The sequence below is a fragment of the Malaclemys terrapin genome, chromosome 7 (genome assembly GCF_027887155.1).
Source record: "Malaclemys terrapin pileata isolate rMalTer1 chromosome 7, rMalTer1.hap1, whole genome shotgun sequence".
NCBI lineage: Eukaryota > Metazoa > Chordata > Testudines > Emydidae > Malaclemys > Malaclemys terrapin.
Window position 1 is genome coordinate 29,772,348 of NC_071511.1, and position 22,984 is coordinate 29,795,331.

A 22,984-nucleotide genomic window follows, 5' to 3' on the forward strand; every position below is an offset into this window, starting at 1 on the left:
ACCGAGCTGAGTCACACCCCGGACCGTACCAAATAGATTTAGAACAGGGGGGAAATATTGACTTTGCTGGCCTTTTAGAGGCTGACCAAACTTTGATTCCAGGCAGAAGGGTGCATCTTAATTGAATAGGGCCCAGCGGAACGGGCGTGGGTTGTTGGAGTGGGGATTCCCTGCTTGTCTGATGCCTTGAAAAGGGCGCGGGGTGGGACTCGCCCCTCCCCTCCCCCAGCTTAAAGTGAGGCAGCCCCGGAGTTCCCATTCATAAAAAAGTAACCAGGCGGGAGGCAGTTGAGAGGCACTCACTGGACTGACCTAGGCACAGCACGGCCCCAGCGGAGAGCCAGACATGTTCAGGGACTATGGAGCGGGCAGTGCGGACGGCCCGGGATCCTCGTACAACCCTCGCCCTCAGCACCCTGCCCTGCGCAGCATGGGACCGGCCGCCGCCTCAGGGACTCCGGGAGCAGCGCAGCAGGTAAGGGACGAGGGGGGCAAGGGGCCGAGAGCTCGGTCGGTCTGTCTGTCTGTCTGTCCCCACACACACTCCCCTGTGTCTGTCTATCTGTCCGTCCGTCCTCATTCACACCTCCCAGTTTGCCCGTTCCCATACACACCTGTCTGTCCGTCGGTCCCGGTGCACACCTCCCCTTCTGTCTGTCCGCTCCGGTGCACACATTCCCTTCCGTCTGTCCGTCCGTCCCGGTGCACACCTCCCCCGCTGTCTGCTCCCCGTCTATCTGTCTGTCCGCCCCCATACACACCTCCTCCTCTGTCTGTCTCTCTGTTCCCATACACACCTCTCCGGCCCTAGGTGCTGGGGGTTACATTTTGGTTCAATGGCTCTCAGCTCCCCCACTGTACAAATTGTCCCAGCGCCCCTGTCCCCCACTGTCTGTCAGTCTGTCCCCATCCCCACCCCTCTGGCTAATCTAGTCTCTAGCCATCCCCATCCCCAGTTGTCTATACACACCCACCCTCCACACACCCCTTTCTTTCTGTCCAGCCCTTGCTCCTCCACATCTCTAGGCACTGCCAGCCACCTCTGCCCTATTTCGCCAGTCACTGATCCCCTTCCGCCCTGCTCCAGCCTTTCCCCGTCTCTTTTCTTGCCCTCTCCTTTCTCTCTCTATTTCGTTTCGGGGGGGGGGGGGGGGATGTGACTCATACTCTGGGTTGATTCATCCCACCGCGTGGCGGCCGCTGCTTTGACCCCCTCCCCCTCCCGCACGCAGGCACTCGCGTGCCGATGGCTGAGGAATGTAGGGGGTTCCCCCACCCGGCGCTCTACAGCAGAGCGATGGGGGGGGGGCTCCCCTCGTTCGCTGCTGCCTGAGTGCCCGGGTCACAGACCCTTGTAGTGATCTGGCTCTATACGGGCCTGGGGTGTCCGTGTCCCTGCCCCCGCCCAGCCACATAGTGGCAGCTGCAGGGAGACACCCCAGAGTCACCTGTACCAGCGGAGGGGACTCCTCGCCAGCTGTCATCCTACAGGGTTTATGGCACACAGTTTATCCCATCCAGGAGGGGGCTGCGGAAGCAGGTGCACCAGGGTGTCCATCCTCAGCGGGTTTGTGGGGCTGACCGACACACGGTATTTTAGCTCAGAGAGAGGAGCGGGGGCTCGGGGGCTAGAGCGGGGGGGAGCCAGGACTCCTGGGTTCTGTGCCAGCTCTGCTCCCCTTTCTCTTGGGCACCCACTTCACCTCCGTGCCCCGCAGGACGGGTCCAGAACGTAAGCCATAGGGTTGAAAACGGGGGGGGGGGGAGGGGTGATGTCCGGGCCAGTCTGTTTTGCCAGCTCTCCCCGGGCAGGGTTTAAGACTCGCCTCCCTCTCTGAGCTGTCCGGAGCCAGCGGTGGGGACCCAGGCAGCTCAGTGTGTGTGTGTGGGGGGGGGATAGACAGACCCCAGGGCTGGACACACTCCCAGCCCCCCCGCCCCGCCCTCTCCCGCTGGCAAATTGTGAGACACCCTCCTCTCCCAACGGCTGGATGAGTGTTGTGGGGGGTGGGGCTGGGGCTCCAGGCTACGGCAGAAAGTGGCACCAGGACAGACCTGGAGATGGGGAGCGAATGGGGGAATTCCCTTCTTGTTCCCCCCCCCCCTCCGCTGGCTCCCGAGGCACCGCGCTCCCGGCTGGAGCTCCATAGTGCCAAGTCATGCCAGGTGAGTCACCAGAACCCGCGGGGCTGAGTCACGGGCTGCGCTCACCCCGGTGCCCCCTCCATTCACCCCAGCCTGTGTCCCAGGGAGCCGAGATTCCTCAGCAATTTCCTCTTGCATAAGGTCGCCCCTGCGACAGCTGCCAGCCCCACCCCAAAGCCAGCTGCAGTGCCTGCCGTCCCCATGTGAACAGCTGCCACACAGGGGATAGAGACCCCAGGCATCCTGACGCCCAGCTTCCCTCCCCTCCCGCAACCCACCAGGCCTCACTCTCCTCCCAGAGCTGCAAAGAGAACCCAGGAGTCCTGGCTCCTAGCCCCCACTGCTCTAACCCAATAGACTCTGCTCCCCTCCCAGAGCGAATCCAGGAGTCCTGGCTCCCAGCCCCAGCTTCTCTAACCACTAGTGCCTGGGAAGCTCTGCTCCCATGCCCAGCCCTCTTTGTGTTTTGGGGGAGTCCCCAGTCCCTGGGGCAGTATCTCCCGGAGGTGTTCTCAGTCTGACACAGAAGGGGTGGCCAGTCTGCTGCCCCAGGGCTGGGCTGCACCAGTACGCAGCACTGTGAGCTGGGGCGTGACGCCAGAGCTAGGGAGGGACCCACTAGGCCAGGGAAACTGGGTCAAGGGGTGGGGAGGACACAGGGAGGGTTATCTGGGGGCAGGATTTCTGTGCACACCCTGCTGTTCACATGCAGGAGCATGCCAGAGGATCATGCTGACTCAGTGGCCCTGGGAGCTGGAATCACCAGTGTGTGCCCAGAGTGGCGGCACGGAGCCCTCTGTCTTGTCTCCATCCACCCTGGCAGGTGCTTGGTCTCTGTGCCCCATTGAGCCCTTGGTCTCTCTGTCGCTGAGAGGACTGGCTAGTGCCGAGGTGGGGACGGGGCCCATGCACTATGTTGAGACCCAGCAAACTCATTTTACATGGGGGCCACCCAACGGGCATGGGACAGAAGCAGCTGTCATGCTGTGGCTCTGGGGCTGGATCCGAGCTGGCGCCTTCTAGAGGGGAAGACCCCATATCCCGACCCCATATCCCTGAGCCAGCCAGTCTTACAGCATGGGGGGGGGGCTGGATTGGAGCTGGCGGCCACTCAAGGGAAAGGGTCCTGTATCCCATTCTCCACCCCCTGAGCCTGTCAGTCCCTTGGTCCTGGCTCCAAGGAGCTGAATTCCTCTGCCCCATGCCTGGGCTCTGCCCCTGATATTCGCCAGATCCTAAAAAGGTGATGGGGCTGGGAAGTGACACTAAACCTTCCTGTTCTGCTCTACCCCATTCATGTAATAAATAACCCACATGGGCACCCCTAAGTCTGGGCAGGAGGCAAACAGTGGGCATAGCATGGCACTAGCAAGGGATCTGCCCCTCTGCCTAGTGCACCAAACCAGCTGCTGTGCCTGTACCATTCTGTCCCCTGCTGAACGGAATCCTGACCATGCAGCTGTGTATCCTACACACTATACTGCCAATCACCAGTGGGGATTCTCCCAAAGCCTATGAGGGCCTGTGCCTTTGGGATGGGAGGGTAGGAGCCCCCAGCCAGTGATTGGCCACCATGCTCAGAGACAGCATGGGCTCTAAAGGCTTTCAGAACAGCTTTGTATTGATTCAGACAGGCTGAGTATGGGATGGAAGGGGCTTTGTCTGAGGGCTTAAAGGGGGCACTGCCAGGGTGACATAGGGCCTAATAGTTAGGTATAGTTAGGGCTCCTGGGTTCTATTCCCAGTTCTGGGAGGTGAGGCGAGTCTACTGTTGGGGGGTGGAGGGGAAGAAGAGGGGACTGGGAGTTAGGACTCCTGGGTTTCCTGCCTATGACTTGCTCTGTGAACCAGGGCAGATCCCTCTCTCTTCCGATTGTGCCTCAGTTCCCCATCTGTAAAATGGAGATATCAGGATTTGGATTACCCCATGACCCCCAAAGGTTTAACCCCAATAGAAGACTCTGCACCGATTCTGGGTTTAAAATCCCAAGGCCAGCAGGGTGGGTTTAGAATCATAGACTTTAAGGTCAGAAGGGCCCATTATGATCATCTAGTCTGACCTCCTGCACAACACAGGCCACAGAATCTCCCCCACCCACTCCTTAATTGACTGTTGGGAGCTAGAGCCCACCTACAGCATTTCCAACCGCAACACACCAGCACTGGGGTGGGAAGGTTCACAGATCCACAGGCTCAGGGCTGGGCCCCGGCTTTAAACAGTCTCTTGGAGGAACCCCTTCAGTAATGGGCCCCACTTTTCCTTCCAGCCTTGCCGCCGCTAAGGCTGAGCCTCTGGGCTCTAGCCCTCCTGCGCCACATCGGGTGTGCTGCCCAGCCACTGTGCTGAGAGACTCCTAGTCAGAGGCTTGTCCACTCTTCAGGGACTAATGCACCACAGGATGCATGTGCAGTGACGCCAGACAGCCCTTGTCAAACAGGCGGGGCCTTTAGTCACCTGCAACCCAGCACCGGAAGTCCTTAGGTTAGCACAGAGAACTACAGGTTAAGACATAGTCCATCCAGCCAAGCCAGAGCTGTAGGCGATTCCATTTCAGACTCTGTTTTTCCCCCCCCGACCCTCCGTCAGTCCCAGGTGCGAGCAGCCAGCCTGGTCCAAAAGCCGACTCTTTAGCCTCTGCTGGTGACCTCCCAGTTCTTTGTATCCAGGCAGGGCCAAGCTTTGTTCACAACCCCACCCACGGAAGCTTCCCTCCGCTGCACAATTGTTGGCGCTTCCATTGTCTCCCTGGACCCTCTCTTGGTCTGGGTCGGTTTCAATCAAGGCAGCACCCACACCTCCCATCCTCACTGCCCCCAAGAGCAGATGTAACCCTTTTCCTCCACTGGGGAGCAATGCAAAGTACAGAGGGAAACTGAGGAACACAGAGGCTTCATAATAATGTTACAGAAAATCCCTGTGTTGTCACAGAGGGTGAAGGGTGAAATGAACTGTCAGAGACAATAATGGGGGGGGGATGGTGGAGGAGTGTTAAATATGGAACCTTCTGAAGCCTCATCAGGGACCTGGGGACACGTGTTGAATGACAAAGATGCACTTTACAATGATTTAAAGTGTATCTGTACCATGAGTAGCACATGTACCTCTTTCCTGGTTATCATGTGTATTAGGGCAGCACCTAGAGACTGTGGGCTGAGAGGGGAGGGGGATCCCATTGTCCCAGGTGCTTCGTGGACACACAGTAAGAGACAGTCCCTGCCCCCAAAGATCTCTCAGTCTAAACAGACAAACTGCCAGCACTGGTAGCTGTGAAATCAAGACGGGATGGTTTTCTAATGGGTCTGCTCTGGTTCAACCAGGAATTAGTTCAGTGCAGTCCTAGGGGCTGGGCTATGCAGGAGCTCAGACTAGATGATCACAATGGTCCTTTCTGGCCATATAATCTGTGAAGGGGCAATGGAGGCATTAAGAGGTGAAAGGCCCTTCCCCAGGTCAGTGACAGGAGCCAGGAGTCCTGAACCCCAGTGTAGTATTTGACTTGCTGTCAGACCTCTGAAGTCCTCTCCAGGCTCAGCTGGACACTAGCAATTTCCATTAACAAAATTGTTTTTTTTCCCCAAATGTAAACCTGGAATTTCCTTGTTTGTTTTTTCAAATAGCAGCCCCTTCCCTCACTTCACAAAGCCAGTCACTTTAAGGCCAGGAAACCACTCTGATCATCTGTCTGACCTCCTGCATCCCTCAGGGCAGAGTTTCACCCACCAGTCCCGTGGTGCAAGGAATTCTTTCCTTTCCCTGACTTTATGAACATCAGCCTGTTACGCTTCCTGCCTCTCTGTGTTATCCCATTGTACCACTAGGGAGCCTTCCCCAAGGAGAGATGCAATGACTCACCTGAGCTCCCATGTTGTCAGTGGTTAGAGTGGGGAATTTAATCCAGGAGTCCTGGCTCCCAGCCCGCCCCCCCCCCCCATCCCACCCCATATCCACTTCACTCCCTTCCTAGGGTCAGAAGGAGAATTCAAGTGACTTGACTCCAGCCTCCCTGCTCCAACCCACTACACCCCATTCCCCTGCCAGAGCTTGGAGGAGAACCCAGGGTCCTGATTCCCAGCCCCTCCCTCCCTGCATCCTAGACATGCTGCCTCCAAGGATCTCTGAGGTCACAAGGAGACTGAATGCAGCCGGTGACTCAGGATTTGCTCCTGGAGCAATTCACTGCTGGCCCCTGGCCCCTAAGCCAAGCCAGGGCCCCCTCTGCAGACTGGAATGTTTCCCCCATGCCCGGGTGCCCATGGCAATGGGGATCTTTATTCGGCAGCACCAGTTGCCCTTGTGATGCTGGCAGTGCTGCCCTCTGCTAGCTGCAGCCAGAACTGCTCCCCAGGTCCGTGTGTCAGTCCTGTCCCCTGTACAGCCCACAGCAATGGGAAACCCTCTTTGAGTACAATGCACCTAGCTCCCCCACCCCCTCCAGCCTCTGGCCTCCTCTAACTGCCACCTCTTCTGGTCTCCACAGAAGTTCCCCCCTGCTCCGAGCACAGGGGCTGCCAGCTTCGTTCCCAGCCTCAACACCATCACCTCCAGCCAGGACCTGCAGTGGATGGTTCGGCCCACGATGCTCAACACCTGCTCCTCGCCCTCCTCCTTCACGGCTGCCCCATACCCCCGCCCCTATGGCCCCTACCCCGCTGGGGCCCGCCCAGGCGTCATCCACACCATTGGGCCCACCCCTGGGCTACGTCGGAGGCACAGTGAGCATGTGAGTAGGGTAGTTATTGGAGTGGGGGAGGGGGTGAATGCCTAGCCTAGCGGGGCTGGGAGGCTAGAATCCTGGGTTCCACCCCCAGCTTCAGGAGGGGAGGGGGTGTAGAGGGTTAGAGCAAGGGAGGGGTGGGAGACAAAAATCTGGGATGTGTGTTGTTTTGTGCCTCAGTTTCCCACTTCAAATCCCCAGGACAGTGGGATGCTACCCCCTGATTTGCAGTAGCTGGAGGAGATGGGAGAGGGAAGCAGGGCTTCGCTTGGGCTGGGGGTCGGGGCAGGGCCAGCTCTAGGCACCAGCAAAACAAGCTGGTGCTTGGGGCAGCACATTTTTAGGGGCAGCATGGCCAGCGCCAGAATGCTGCCCCTAAAAATGTGCCCCGGCCGCCCTAGCTCACCTCCGCTGCTGCTGCCACGGCGCGCGAAACAGCTGATTCGCGCGCCGCTACTCGCCCTCCCTCCCAGGCTCTCAAACCTGGGAGGGAGGGGAAGATCCTGAGCGGCCGTTTCGCGCGCCGCTACTCGCCCTCCCTCCCAGGCTCTCAAACCTGGGAGGGAGGGGAAGATCCTGAGCGGCCGTTTCGCGCGCCGCTGCTCCCCCTCCCTCCCAGGCTTGGGTGCCTGGGAAGGAGGGGGAGAAGTGGCGCCCGCGCCGTGGCCATTCGGAGTCTCCCCCTCCCTCCCAGGCTCTCAAACCTGGGCGGGGGGAGGAGACTCTGAGTGGCCATGGCACTGCACCGCTTCTCTCCCTCCCTCCCTCCCTCCTAGGCTTGAGAGCCTGGGGGGAGGAGGCAGGGCTGGGGATTTGGGGAAGGGGCAGAGTTGAGGTGGGGCCGGGGGTGGGGTAATTAAATAAGGGGGGGGCGGCCGAAATTGTTTTTGCTTTGGGCTGCAAAAATCCTAGAGCCGTCCCTGGGTCGGGGGGAGGCGAGTCCCTTTCTCCCACAAGAACCAAGTAAGGGTGGCTGGCACTCATTCCGCCCTAGGGCTGGGCCCCCTGCCGCAAACGCCACAGGGCAGCGGGGCCACCTAGTGGCTAACATCGGAACCGCGGGCAGGACACAGGGCGCTGTCCATCCGGAGCTCTCCAAATGCTTAGCAAGGCCGGTTCAGAGCACTGTCCCCACACAGAGACCTGGGGATAACCCCCAGAAGTCCCGGCTGCCAGTCCCCCTGCTCTGACCACACCAGACCCCACACTCCTCCCAGAGCCCTGGCTGCCAGCCCCCTGCTCTGACCACCAGACCCCACTCCCCTCCCAGAGCCCTGGCTGCCAGCCCTCTGATCTGACCACTAGACCCCACACCCCTCCCAGAACTAGAACTCAGGAACCCTGGCTCCCAGATCCATTGCTGTAACCACTAGACCTCATTCTAGTCTTAGAAGCTGGGATTTGGCTGGGACGTTTGGGTTCACACCCCGGGGGCAGGCAGGAGAGGAAATGACAGCATGCTGAGTCATGGAGCCACAGGATGACTCAGAAGGGAAGGGGCACTGGGGCCAGCAGCATACCAGGAGTGTTCCCTCCCCAACCACCCCAGCCTGTGGAATCCAGGCAGCATCTGAAGCCACTGGGGCCAGAGAGGACTGGCTCCCCGAGCCAGACTTTAACCCTTGGGGATGCTTGCCATGTCCCCAAAACAACCCTTCCCCTCCCCCCCTCATCCCTATATACCTCCCCCAAAGCTAATTCCCCTACCCTAACTAGAAAAGTACCCCAATCTCATCTCAGCACTGAGTTAGGGATCCCTGTATAAGAAGCCCCCCATACCCCAGCCCAGAGGTGGCTGCACTGTGAGGGATCCCTGTGGGTATTATTCCTTGGGGTGAAAGCCTGACAAGGACCTGGTCCTTGGCAGTTGTCCATGGACCAGCATAGAGGGGAATAGATATGGCATCATTGTCACTCATTTGAAATCCCCTGCCCCTCTCTTGCCCCCACTTCAGATGACCCCCGAGGAAGAGGAGCGGCGCAGGGTACGACGGGAGAGGAACAAACTGGCTGCAGCAAAGTGCCGGAACCGGAGGAAAGAGCTAACGGACTGTCTGCAAATGGTGAATACCCCCTACTGAATCCCCCCAGCACTCCCTGCAGCACAGCGCCCCCAGCACCATGGAGGGGCATTGGGGCCAGCCCTGGCTGTGAGGGGAGAGTCCTCCTACTGACTCCCCCTTCAGTTCTCATTGGAGGTTGCCCATGCAAATTCTGACCCTACCTGGCTCTGCAAGGGATGGGATCAAAGCCACGCGAACTGTGATGGCTGTAGGGCAAGATGTGCCATTCCCACTCCTAGAGCTGGGGACAGAACCAGGCATCTCATCCCCCATCCTCTCCTGTGCTAACCCGCCAGATCCCCCTCCCCACCCAGAGCTGGGGATTTTACCCACAGCTCCTGATTTCCAGCACCCCCCACCCACACTAACCAGTAGACCCCACTTCCCTCCCCATGCCAGGGATAAAACCCAAGTGCCTGCCTCCCCCTGACCTCTCTCCCCCCCAGGAGACGGACCAGTTGGAGGAGGAGAAGTCAGGCCTGCAGAAAGAGATTGCAGAGCTGCAAAAGCAGAAGGAGAGGCTTGAACTGATTTTGGAGGCCCACCGGCCAGTGTGCAAAGTGCAAGATGAGTCCTCGGGAGAGGAGGAGGAGCTGGGGGGGCCGTCCGCCCCACCCCCCGTCAAGCAGGAGTCCCCGGACCCTCCCCCAGCAGTCCCACGTCGGCCCCCACCACCGGTGCCCCCACGGATCAGCCTTCCCCCCAGCGGGGTCCTGGAGCCTGAGGCCCTGCACACCCCCACCCTGATGGTCACACCCTCGCTAACTCCCTTCACTCCAAGCCTGATCTTCAACTACCCTGCCCCAGGGGAAGGGGAGCCCCCTGCTAGCCATACCTTTCCGCCTGAGCCCTGCAGCTCTGCCCACCGGCGTGGGAGCAGCAGTGGTGACCAATCATCTGACTCCCTCAACTCCCCCACCCTGCTGGCGCTCTGACAGGCACGGCTTCCCCAGCCCTTTTCTTCCTGCTCAAGAACCAGCCTCATGACCAGGAACCTTCCACGTGGTTCCAGACAATTCTAGAACTGTTCCCTGTCATCCCAGGCCCTTCTGGAACCATTTATCTCAGCTGTGGTACCTTTACGATCATTCTAGCACTTTTTCCCATTATCCCAACTTCCTGTTCATTCCAGACACATCTGGAATCTCCCCTTCCACTTTCAAACCTTCACTGTCATTCTAGATAATTCTAGAAGCACCCCGCCACACACACACTCCATTCCAGGCTCCCAATTATTTTACACCCATCTGGAATTTCCCCCTCAGCTCTAGAACTTTCAATGACATTCTAGAACCTTCCCTGCCATCGGTGTTTGATTATTCCAGGGCTCCCTGGAATCTTTCACTCACGAGTCAGGAACCTGTCCATCTCTTTACCATCATTGCCAAAGAATGTCCTTGTGCTTCAGAACCATCCCAGACCCTCCCACAGCTCCTTCCTGTCTGTTCTATAGCAGCCCCACCCTCCCATTCCTTTTGGGATGTGGCAACCTTCCCAAAATTCCCATTGTGCTTGCTGTTTTTTTCCTGGAACATACTAGAGCTTGCCTGACCTCCTTCTGGATTGTTCTGGAATCCCCCCCAGACATTCATGGTCTCATACTAGAACCTAACCAGATGTCCCAGTTCAACAGGCACTCATTCTAGACTCTGACTGACCATTCTAGCAAAACGTGTTCATTCTAGAACCGGTCTAGCTGTTCTAGGCTGCCATTGCTCATTTGAGAATACTCACAGCTGTTCCAGACCTCTCTTGCTGTTTCTAGACCTCCATCTGACTGTTCCAGAATTCCCTCATTCTAAAACTCATCTGAACATTGCAAACTGCCCCTCCAATCATTCTAGAACCCACTCCCTAATCCAGAACAACCTCAGGTGTGCAGGGTTGTACAGCGCTGGCCAGCCAAGAACCAGGACTGGTTGTTGTTTTGGTTTTTTTTTTTTGCTCCCAAGTTCCAGAAGCTGATCCAGAACCGCAGGGCGTGCTCTGGACTGCACAGTGTTCATTGTTGGAGCTGACATTTCTATGCTATTTATTGTCACTCAAAGAGTATTTTTCTACCAACGGTGTCTTGTGTCTCGGGAGACAATTAAAAGCTACAAGTAGAGACAGCTCATGTGTGTGTTTGAGGGATGGGGTGTAGGTTTTGGTTGGTATATGACTTGAGGGTGTTGGGGGGGTGTATGTGGCATGGGGGGCATTGGGCAGATATAGAGTTGTGGGATGGGAGGTGGACTTGTTGGGGGATATAGGGAGTGGGGGGATATATGAGGATGTGTGAGTGTCAGGAGTGTTGTTGGGGGGTGTATGAGGTGGAGCATGTGGGTTATTGGTAATAGTGTATACGGAGTGGAGAGTATATGGTTGTGTGGGGGCAGTGGGTTGGTTGTGTTGTCAAGGGAGTGTGCGTGCGCACACACACACACATTGCTGTAGCACAGCTTCAACTCCACGCCCCTGGTACCAGAGGTGTAGCTTCACTAGCTGGCACCTGTAGTGCACTGAACCCCGTCTGCAGGGGACACCCCTTTCAGGGGCTGGGCCTGGCCATACCATGAACCAATCCCCTTTTGTATCAGTGGCACCCGTGTCCCATATCTCCCATGCCCCCCTCTCCCGCCCGCTGGACTCCGACACCTCCTGGAACTGGGGAAAAAGCACCTTCATCCTGGGACATGTGCATCCACATGGAGGGATGAGGGAGAGGTAGCAAGTTAGAAGTGAAGCCAAGTGGCACTTAAATCTTTGGCCCTTGGGTAACTGGCCCAGGGGTGCGTTTGAAGGGAAGCCCACTTGGACACGCTTGTTGTGAATGAAAAAGACTCAGCAAGGAAATATCAAACCCACCAAGCAGATCCCGGCCCCGACTGCTCTAGCTCCCCTCAACTAATTCCGAATGAGGTCGACTCAATGGGGCAAGCGGGGCAGATGTAGTCTCCCTACTCAATGGGGTGCACTATCCTAAACAGCCCAGAGGGCACCCACAAACCTGGTACCCCCCCAATGCTAGCCCATCGCAGGGGGAGGCCTGGGGTGGAGGATCGCACCTGCCCCGCACTCACCCCACAGTAGTGACTCCAGGCCTGCAGGGGTAGGCCTGGCTTCCTGCTCCGGGCAGTGTGACCTGGGGCACAAGATCGCAGTGCCACTCGGGTTTGGCCCGGCCGCCCCTCCGGGAAATCAGAGTGGTGCTGCACTCCGCACGGAACGGCAGCCACCACTGGAGGTGGGGTGAGTTTGGGGAAGCTGCTCCAAACCCGCGTGATGCTGCGATCTCGCCTGATTTCCGGGAGTGCCCTTGCCCCCCTGGATCGTGGCTAAAGTCCCCCCTGGGCTCAAATCAACACAGCAGGTCATTGAGCCACCTGCTGAGGGTGACACGAGACACAAGGGCTTTGTTTGTCCTGCAGTGGGAGATTTAAGGCGGGAGGCCCAGCTCTGCAACAGAGTTTATCCCCCAATGGGAGTTGGGTGCCTAAATACCAGCTGGGCCGGATGCAGCAGTGGAGGATTTGGCCTCCTTTTTAAAGACGTTGCTGTAGTTTATTAAACACCTGTTGTGTGTGGTCTGAGTGAGCGTGGATGGACGATTGCCTTCTCTGCTGTCTGTGCTGCAGCAGATGTCTGGGCCAGCACCTGTTGTGCACACCCTTGGGGAGCAGCTGAGTTGCCTGACCAACAACAAGCAGGAAAAGACGGAGGCTAATTGCCCTGCTTTGATCCCAACAGGCCAGGTGAGGCTTTTGAGGAAAGCAGAGATGGGGGCCAATCAGGATAGGTGAAGGGTCAGATAAAAATAGCTCTCCTGGACTTGAGAGGGGGCAATTCAAGTGGAGGAGGCCTGGCCTGAAATGAATGAATGAATGAATGAATGAACGAACGAACCTACCTCCGTGTTGGAGGCCAGTTAAGTTTTGTGTGCAGGGCCTGAATCTTACCCTCTGGCTGGGAATCTGAATTTTGACTTTGGGGTTTGACTCTCTTGTGCCTGTCCTTCCCCAGCTCTGGGGAGCGGGACTAACAATTTACCCCTTCGGAGAGAGCAGCTGGGACTGTGTTTCACCACTGCTTGAGGCATCCTGGGGCAATAGAGCTGTCCCAGGCTGTTGTTGCTGTTTTTCTCATCTCCTTCCTCTGAATCTTCAAGATCTGACACAGCTGTGATGGTTAAATCAGATACCTAGGAGCGGTTTGAATACACACACACACACACGAGCCAGGATTACCTCACTAGCCATAGCTGACCAATTCGGAGCAGGGGGTGGCATCTGCTCCCAGGGCGTGATTAACAGGGCACTTTTCCCCACAATACACACACTCGGCATGTTTACCCTGTGGTGGAACAAGGGCAGCGTCCCTCCTAGAAGATGACCAAAAAAAGAGTTCAAACTTCTTCAGCTTCCTTTCTTGGGATCTTTAACTCACGGGAGGAGGTAAATGAAACGTAGCAAAGGAGCAGGTGGTCGGAGCTTGGCTCACAGGCAGGATCTTTTGGTAAGTAGCAAATTGGTGAAATCTTCCACCTCTTCTTCCTCTGGGGGGGCCTGTCCTGGGAAGGGCAGGGCAGTGGTTTGGGTGGGATTGCTGGCCTGAGAGATAGCACTTCTCTTCCTCAAGGAGTTATGTCTGAGGGGATGTCTACCCGTGCCAGCTGTCTGGGGCTTGGGCTAAGGGGCTGTTTAATTGCAGTGTAGACATTTGGGATTGGGCTGGAGCCTGGGCTCTAGGACTCTTAGAGGTGGGAGGGTCTCAGAGCTTGGGCTGCAGCCTGAATGTCTACACTCCAATCAAACAGCCCCTTAGCCGGAGTCAGTTGGCACAGGCCAGCCACAAGTGTCTAATTGAAGTGTAGCCAGACCCTTCTACGGCTCAGTCTCCCCTTTACTGTGCCTCAGGAGCTGCCTCTGGAATCAGTTAGGCGATCTCTGCATTTGGCCTGCAGTCCAAGTAGCCCAGTTCTCTAGGCCTTAGGTCATTGTGGAAAATCCCATTGTGAATGACTCTTTCCTTGCGAAATCCAATCTGGTAACCGCCAGCAGATGCTCTTCCAAAAACACACAAAACAGGATACATGAGGGACCCAGACTGAAAGCAACGAGGTCAGCCATCCGTCTGGGGAAACAGACACGGGGGCAGAGCCCAAGACTCCTCCTCCTCCTTGCTGGAGAGTTGCTAGACAAGAAATGAAGGGTGTTGCTCTGAGGGTTAACCTAGGTGACACGCTAGGGCTGCCTTCCCCAGTGCCTCTTAACCTAAAGAGAAACAACACCTTTTACATTTCAGATCAGGGAAAGTCTGAAGTCTAAGTTTTCCCAGGACCAAATGGAATATGGGCCTGTGTATCTCACTGGGCATTAACTCAGTGTAATGATGTTGGTAAATAAAATCACTCCTCTCGCCGACAACCATGTATCGAACATGGCTATCTGGCCCAGTTACTGCAGCATCTCAGCATGCCACAACCTTTCCTGTATTTATCCTCACAATCCCCTGGAGGGCAGTGCAGTTAGCCCCATGTTACAGATGGGGAAACTGAGGCACAGAACCAAAGGTTAAAACTTTGCAAGTCACCAAAGTGATATGCATGCCCATCTTCCTACATTGACTCACCAAGCTAGTGAGGAGGGCTTTAAACTAGGTTCAAAGGGAGCAGGTGACAAAAGGTAAATATATAAAAGGACAACCTTAACTGAGAGTTAGATGTTGCAGGGGGACATGGAAGATTACAATAGCATCATAGAAGCAACAAGAGGAAAATCAGTGGGGGAGTTTGCTTGACATCTTAGATGTCTAAACACAAATGCAAGGAATGTGGGGAAGAGATAGGAATAACTGAAAGTATTAGTCCATAAGCTAAAGTAAGATTTAACTGGCATCACAGAGACGTGGCAGGTGTCAAGGTTCCCTCCCCACTCTGAACTCTGGGGTACAGATGTGGGGACCCACATGAAAGACCCCCTAAGCTTATATTCTACCAGCTTAGGTTAAAAACTTCCCCAAGGCACAAATTCCTTTCCTTGTCCTTGGATGGTATTGCTGCCACCACCAAGTGATTTAAACAAAAATTTAGGGACGGCCACATGGAATCCGTATTCCCCCAAAATATCCCCTCCCCAAGCCTCTTCACCCCCTTTCCTGGGGAGGTTTGAGAATAATATACCAACCAATTGCCTTTAATGTAAGTACAGACCAGACCCTTTATCTTTAGGACACTAAAATCAATCAGGTTCTTAAAAGAAGAACTTTATTATAAAGAAAAAAGTAAAAATCATACCTGCAAAATCAGGAAGGTAACTTTACAGGGTAATAAAAAGATTTAAAACACAGAGGATTCCCCTCTGGACTCAACTTTACAGTTACAAAAACAGGAATAAAACCACCTCTTAGCATAGGGAAAATTCACAAGCTAAAACAAAAGATAACCTAACGCATTTCCTTGCCTTAATTACAAATTCTTAGATGGATTATTCCAGGTATATTTTCAAGAAATGTTATCCCTGCTTGGCTTCTCTCTCTGTCCAGAGGAGAGGGAACAAACAAAAGCTCTTGCTCCCCAGATTTGAAAGTATCTGCTTTCCTTATTGGTCCTTCTGGTCAGGTGCCAACCAGGTTATTTGAGCTTCTTAACCCCTTACAGGTAAAGTGATTCAGTACAGCTGCCCTTATCTCTATGTTTATGACAGCGGGATAAGCCTCATGACTGGAGTATTGGTATGGAGAGGTACAGCTTGTTCAGGAAGGACAGGCAGGGTAAAAAGGGAGGCGGGGTTGCATTATACATCAAGAATATATACGCTTGTTCTGTAGTCCAGGAGGCAGTGGGAGGCAGCCCAGTTGGGAGTCTCTGGGTAAAGATAAAAGGGATAAAAATAGGTGTGATATCAGGGGAGGGGGTCTACTATAAACCACCAAATCAGGGAGAGGAGACAGATGAGGCATTTGGAGAACAAATAACAGAAATATCCAAAATACAAGACCTGGTAGTAATGGGGAACTTTAACTACCCAGACATCAGCTGGAAAAGTAATATGGCAAAACACAAAATGTCCAGTGAATTCTTGGAATGTATTGGGAACCCCTCTCTTTTTCCAGAAAGTGAAGGTAGTACCTGGGAGGACAGCCATTGTAGACTTGAATATGCCCAACAGGGAGGAATTGGTTAGTGAATCTGGAGGTGAAAGACAATTTGAGTGAAAGTGATCAGGAAAAATGAGAGAGTTCATGATTCTAAGGAAAGCAGCTGATTCTGCTTTCATTGTTCTGTGAGAGCAGCAGAATATGGACAACCGACTTCACCAAAGCAGACTTTAACGAACTCCGAGAACTGGTAGGTAAGGTCCCATGGGAAGAAAATTTACGGGATAAAGGAGTTCAGGAGATCTGGCTGTTTCTCAAGGATACAATATTAAAGGCACAACTGCCCACTATCCTAATGTGAAGGAAAGATAGGAGGAATACCTCTTTAATCACCTGAAAATCAAAAGTGAATCCTACAAAAAGTGGAAATGGACAAATTGCTAAGGAGGAGAACAAAAGAATAGCACAAGCACATAGGGACACAAAGGCTAAGGCACAAAATTAGTCCCTAGCAAAGGACATAAATAGCAATAAGAAGAGGTTATTTAAATACATTAGGAGCAAAGGAAAGTACAGGTCCTCTACTTAGCAGGGAAGGAGAACTAATCACTGATGATAGCAAGAAAGTGGAGGTTTTTAATGCCTATTTTGCTTGAATCTTAACTAAAAAGGTTAATGGTGATCAGATGCTCAATCCAAGTAATATTAACAACAAGGGGGAAGGATGGCAATCTAAAATGAGGAAAGAACAGTTACGAATATTTAGATAAATTAGATGTATTCAAGTAGGCAGGGCCTGATTAAATTCATCCTAGGGTACTTAAGGAACTAGTTAAAGCAATCTCAGAATCATTAGCAATTATCTGTTGAATTCCTGCAGGACAGGTGAGGGCCCAGAGGACTGGAGAAGGGCAAACACTGGACCTAGCTTTAAAAAGGGGAACAAAAAGGTCCCAGGGAATCATAGCCAGTTAGCCTAACTTAATACCTGGAAAGATACTGGAACAAATAATTAAACAATTTGTAAGCACCCAGAGGATAATAGGGTATTAAGGAATAGCCAGCATGGATTTGTCAAGAACAAATCATGCCAAACCAACCTAATTGCTTTCTTTGACAGGATTACTGGCCTAATGGATTGAGGGGGGGAGGAGTAAATGTGATGTATCTTCATTTTAGTATAGCATATGACATAGTACCACATGACATTCTCATAAGCAAACTAGAAAAATGTGGTCTAGATAAAATTACTATAAGGTGGATGCACAACTAGTTGAAAGACTGTATTCAAAGAGGAGTTATCAATGGTTCACTGTCCAACTAGATACAACTTCCCAGTAGGGTCCTGCAGGGATCAGTCCTGGGTCCAGTATTATTCAATATTTTCATTAATGACTTGGATAATGGAGTGCAAAGTGTGCTTATAAAATCTGGGGATGACATCAAGCTGGGAGGGGCTGCAAGCACTTTGGAGGACAGGCTTAGAATTCAAAACAACCTTGACAAATTGGAGAGTTGGTCTGAAATCAACAAGATAAAATTTAATCAAGACACGTGCAAAGTATTGCCCTTAGGAAGGAAAAATCAAATGCACAACTACAAAATAGGGAATAACTGGCTAGGTGGTCACACTGCTGAAAATGATCTGGGGTTTATAGTTGATCATAAATTGAACGAGTCAACAACATGATGCAGTTGCGAAAAAGGCCAATATTTTGGGATGTTTTAACAGGACGGTTGTATGTAAGACACAGGAGGTAATTCTCCTGCTTTTTCTCATGAGGACAGGTTAAAACAACTGGATATATTTAGTGTTGAGAAAAGACGACTAGGGGGGATCTGATAAGTCTTCCAATATGTTAAGGGCTGTTACAAAGAGGTTGATGATCAATTGTTCTCCATGTTCACTGGAGGTAGGACAAGTAGTAATGGCTCAATCTGCAGCAAGGGAGATTTAGGTGAGATATTAGGAAAAGCTTTCTCACTATCAGGGTGGTTAAGCTCTGACAGGCTTCCAAGGGAAGTTGTGGAATCTCCATAATTGGAGCTTTTTAAGGCCAAGTTGGGCAAACACCTGTCAGGGATGGTCTAGATTTTTACCTGTTCTCACCACAGCGCAGGAGACGGGACTTGACTTCTCAAGGTCCCTTCCACCCGACGTTTGTACGATTCAATCATGTTCACGGAGACAGGCGTTTTTGAAACTTTTGCCCTAGCTGACTTGCTCAGAACGTCTGTGGCAGAGCAGGGACTTGCAAGTCCCAGGTGAATGGCCTAGCCATTGGGCCGCACGTCCTGCCAGAGTTACATTGGGACATAATCAACATATAGAACAGGGCACAGGGGTCTGCACCAAGTTTCCAAAGCAATTGGAGTGAACCCAGATTGAGCTTCCCATGCAGCTGAGGTTTTTACTGTGCCCCCTTTTAACCTGGGGTGATATTAAACCTGCCAGTAAGGGGAGTGTGTGGCTTGCACATTGGCTTGAATAGACTTGACATTGGCACGGATGCGCAGATCCAGTGCTCTCGTATGGCTCTGGAGCAGTCTCTGGGAGGACCCCTTCAGTGTGTCAGCCCCCGAGGCTCACACTCTCACTAGGGCAGGCTCTTGGCTTCACCACCTCCTGGGGCCGAACCTCGGAGCCTTCAGCACCCCTGGGTCACGCCGCGATCTCCCCTCAGCGAGTCCTTCTGAACTGGATACCTGAGGGAGACTGACACACCCAAAGGGAGCAGCACCCCCCCCCCCGACTTCCTTAAATGGAAGTGACTCAGCCAGCGCTGTCATTAACAAGGGGGTTTCTTAGATGTCTGGAACACAGCCTAGAAAGTCCTTCGTTAACACAGAGAAGGGAAAGTTACAGCAAAGTCCTTCTGGGTCTGTCCAGCGCCCCTTGACCCCCGCTCTTTAGTCCCAGTCACCCACACTTAACCCCACCTAGCCCCTCCCCAGTCCTTTGTCCTCGTTCCTGGCAACCATTGTCACCTGGCCCTCCTCCTTAGCCCTTTGTCCTCCAGCTGGTCACACCTGGCTTGCTCCCTAAGGGGGGGGGGGGGGCATCCATGGTCGTTAGTTGCCAGGTGCCAAATGTCCGGGTAATTGCAGTGGCCATTGTCTTCTTGGATTCTCCATGGGCATGGGCCCAGGTGTCAGTCACACCTGGATCTCTGCAAAAAGTAAACATCCTTTTCCCACCACCTCGTTAACCAAGCACCACAAAGGGGAAAGTGAGGCACACAGAATATTCATACAGAATATTATGAAAAACAATTCCCACTCTGTCACACATTGGTTTTGCTTGTGCTGGTGCATCCACAGGCTAACAGAGCTGGGTTTGAACTGAGATAAGTGCAGCCATGCAGGGGGATTATTTCAGTCTTTAACCCAATCCGGCACCAGGTACCAAATGGGCCTGGGAAGGGCAGCTGTGAAGACTGTAGGGAATTAGGATAAAATTGTTATCAACAATAGGTGTGACTCAGTTTCCCCACTTGCTGTGTATTACTACCCACTGGTTTTGAAGGGGTTAATGTTTCCTCTGGGGCAGGGGTAATAACACGTGTGGGTTGGTGTCTCAGCCTGTCTGGGTTGGTAGGAAGGTAGGAAGCTCGATCAAGAATCACATTAATCTGACGAAGTGGATATTCACCCACAAAAACGTATGCTCCAGTACATCTGTTAGTCTATAAGGTGCCACAGGACACTCTGTTGCTTTTTACCGATCAAGAATGGGTCCTGTATGAATAGGGGACCTTGGAGAGATGGTAGGAAACCCCAGGACCGGGCATTAACTCTCAACAACTAGCAGCCAAGGACACAGAACTTGTGAATATGGCAGGGTGGCAGCTGGGGTCAAAGGAGGTGCCAGGGGCAGGGCCACCCGGGGGGAGGGGCCAGGGGTGGCTCTAGGCACCAGCAAAGCAAGCAGGTGCTTGGGGCAGCCCATTTGCAGGGGTGGCAGCCAGCAGGGATCCAGCCTGGGAGCTGAGAACCAACAGGGGGCCCTGGGAGCTGTAGTTCCTTGGTCAGCTCCCTGCCTATAGAGCCAGCCCTGGAGCAGGGAAAGAACTATATTTCCCAGCATTCCCTTGGCTGCTATCAACAGGAAAGGGAGGGGGAGGGAGTATGGTAGCTGAAACTTCATGTTGCAGCTTGCTGTGAATGGAGAGCTTACTGCTAGAGCAGGGTGGCACTGTGAATGGGGAACAAGTATGCTCAAGGAGTAGAAGGTTTTGGCCCAGATATCCCCTTCAGAAGACATCCCCAGAGTGGATTAGGGATACTGGTGTGACTTCACCTTACAGCCCCCAAAGAAGGAATTGGCTGGACTAAATGGACAGTGCCCCTCTCTATCTGAAGCCTAGCAAGGGAGATATGTGGATCCCATTAGAATTTAAAATGAAAAGGAAGGGAGGGGAGGCTCTGGACCTGGGCAGCTTTAGATACAGAACCAGGCACGTAGGAGGATTTCCACTTCTGAGCCATGGAAGCAGAAATTGACTTTTTTCCTTTCCAGATTTAGCTAATATTCAGAAAGAGAATCTAGCACCTGCCTTCCAGATTTGAACACCTCAACATTCAGGGAGTGCTCAAGCTCAGTTTGGGCAGCTGTTACTTCATTTCCCCCAAATCAAATATACTGATCCACTGTAACTTGCTGTAGAAAAAGTAGGGTAAAATTGAGCAAGAAATGCTCCCCAGTGGTTTTTAGGACGGAATTGCTATTTTCAACAGCCATTGCTTTTTTTTATTTGTTTAAAAGGAAGACAGTGATATTGCATTGGCAAATTCCCCATAGAAACAAAGAGGAACAAAAGAATAATAAAGGCACCTCAACTTTTCCACATTTATGGAGGACAGTCTTATAATATGCATCCAGAGATCCTCCAATCACACAAGCTGAAAATTGTTCCACTTTACTGCAGTTCTGTAACCATATGGGAACCAACCCTGTCTGTTCTATGCACATCCAAAATCCCTGCTGAATGACCCACCCTGGGAGCAAGTTACCAGTGACCCAGGGCTGGGGCGGAAGGAGGGTGCGGGAGGGGGAGAGCCGAGGGCTGGGACAGCAGGGGGTGTGGGTGGAGGGGGCAGAGCCCAGGGCTGGGGCAGCAGGGGGTGTGTGGGTGGGGGGGAACTCAGAGCTGGGGCAGCACAGGGTGTGTGTGTGGGGGGAGAGCCCAGGGCTGGGGCGGCAGGGGGTGCAGGTGTGGGGGGGAGAGCCCAGGGCTTCGGCAGCAGGAGGGTGTGGGGGGGAGCCCAGGGCTGGGGTGGGGGCAGCCAAAAATTTTTTTGCTTGGGACGGCAAAAAACCTAGAGTCAGCCCTGGGGGGGGAGAGCAAGTGGGGCAATTTGCCCCAGGCTTCGCAGGGGCCCCCACGAGAATATAGTATTCTATAGTATTGCAACTTTTTTTTTATGGAAGGGGCCCCCGAAATTGCTTTGCCCCAGGACCCCTGAATCCTCTGGGAGGCCCTGGCCAGGGGACAGCATTAAGGACTCGGCTGCTCAGGACAAAGAGTCAGGGACCCAGATAGAGAGTTGGGGTCCAGGAGGCCTGGGGAAGTGAGGCTGGTGATGGACTCTGAATTCAGTATTGCCTTCCCTCTATTCACCTAAGGGCCCTTTGGTGCTGGATTCCAGCTGACTAACAATCCCCAACTTGCTCTGAAAAGCCTGCCCCATCTCACAGCAGATCCTCCCTGATGGCATTGCTCCCTGACGAGCAGAAGTCTGTGCCAGGGGTCCGAACCCATCAGAACTCCCTGGGAGTGCCAGTGAGAAACAGGGGAGCTGGAGCCTGAGGGCCCAGTCCTGGAGCGGTGGAGCCACGGGGCTCACCCTGGCAAAAAGTTGAGTCCAGGGTCTGGCATGTTAAAGGGGGCACTCCCAGAAGAGACTGTACAAAGGCTGAGCATGGGACCCCGTTGGGCTGTATCTATTGCGCACGGCATCTCCCACACCCATCACTGTGGCATCCTGGCACCTACCCGGTCGGGCATTAAGCAACCTAACTAAGGTCTGTCCTCATTCTCTCTCCCACCCGGCCCCAGGGTGTGCAATGCAATGCAGTGCGGGGGGCCTGTAGGGAAGGGTTCTGGTTATACCAAATCTGCGCTCCCTGTGTGTTTCCAGCAGAGAATGCTGCTGGGAACCTGTCACAGGAGCTGGCTGGGATGGTCCCTGGTTGGGGGAGGGGGTGGGTGTTGTGCTCCCTCACCAGAGGAAGTTCTCTTTCCCCCGATACCAGAGGGATCACATTGAGCATGGGGAGAGGGGTGAGTTGTGACAATGTGGGGTGGGGACAGGGACTCTCAGCTTCATAGTAGCTGCCTCATACAGGCACCATCTCTAGTTCCTCCAAGGTTCTGTTCCTGGCTGGGGAAGAGGAGTGTGGTTTAGTGGTTAGAGCTGGGAGCCAGGACTCTTGGGTTCTGTCCCTGGCTGGGGGATGGGAGTGGGGGTTTAGTGGTTAGAGCTGGGAGCCAGGACTCCTGGATTCTGTCCCTGTCCATCCGTATCTGTTTTGTGTCCAAGATGGCTGATGGGTCACTCAGCTATGCTCTTCCTGAAATCTTGTCCTCCCTTGGCTCCGGTGACTGTGTCTTCTCCTGGTTCTCCTCCTACCTCTCTAATCATTCCTAGTGTGTCCCTTGGAGGATTTTCCTTTCTGTGGGTGTTCCACAGGGCTCTGCCCTTGGCCCCCTTCTCTTCTCCCTCTTCCCCTTAGTTCTGGATAATCTCATCCTCGAACACAAATTCAACTACCATCTCTATGCTGCTGACTCACAGATCTACCTCTCTGCTCCAGACCCATCCCCTCCTGTCCACACTGAAATCTCTGCCTGTCTCTGCCATCACCTCGTGGCTGTCTGTCGGTCGGCTCAAACACAACATGGCTAAACCAGAGCTCAGAATCTCCCCCTCCCTCCTACTGCCTTTCTCAGTCACTGTGGACACCACCCCCATTCTGCCTGT

General features: G+C 53.8%; 1 protein-coding gene across 1 annotated transcript; it reads left to right on the forward strand.

Moving 5' to 3' along the window:
- The first annotated feature begins 216 nt into the window (after positions 1–216).
- Positions 217–10,938, forward strand: FOSL1 (FOS like 1, AP-1 transcription factor subunit). Its single transcript, XM_054035591.1, has 4 exons — positions 217–475; positions 6,624–6,866; positions 8,816–8,923; positions 9,370–10,938. The coding sequence occupies exons 1-4, from the start codon at positions 347–349 to the stop codon at positions 9,856–9,858; spliced, it is 969 nt and encodes a 322-aa protein (XP_053891566.1). The 5' UTR covers positions 217–346; the 3' UTR covers positions 9,859–10,938.
- Positions 10,939–22,984: the final 12,046 nt, after the last annotated feature.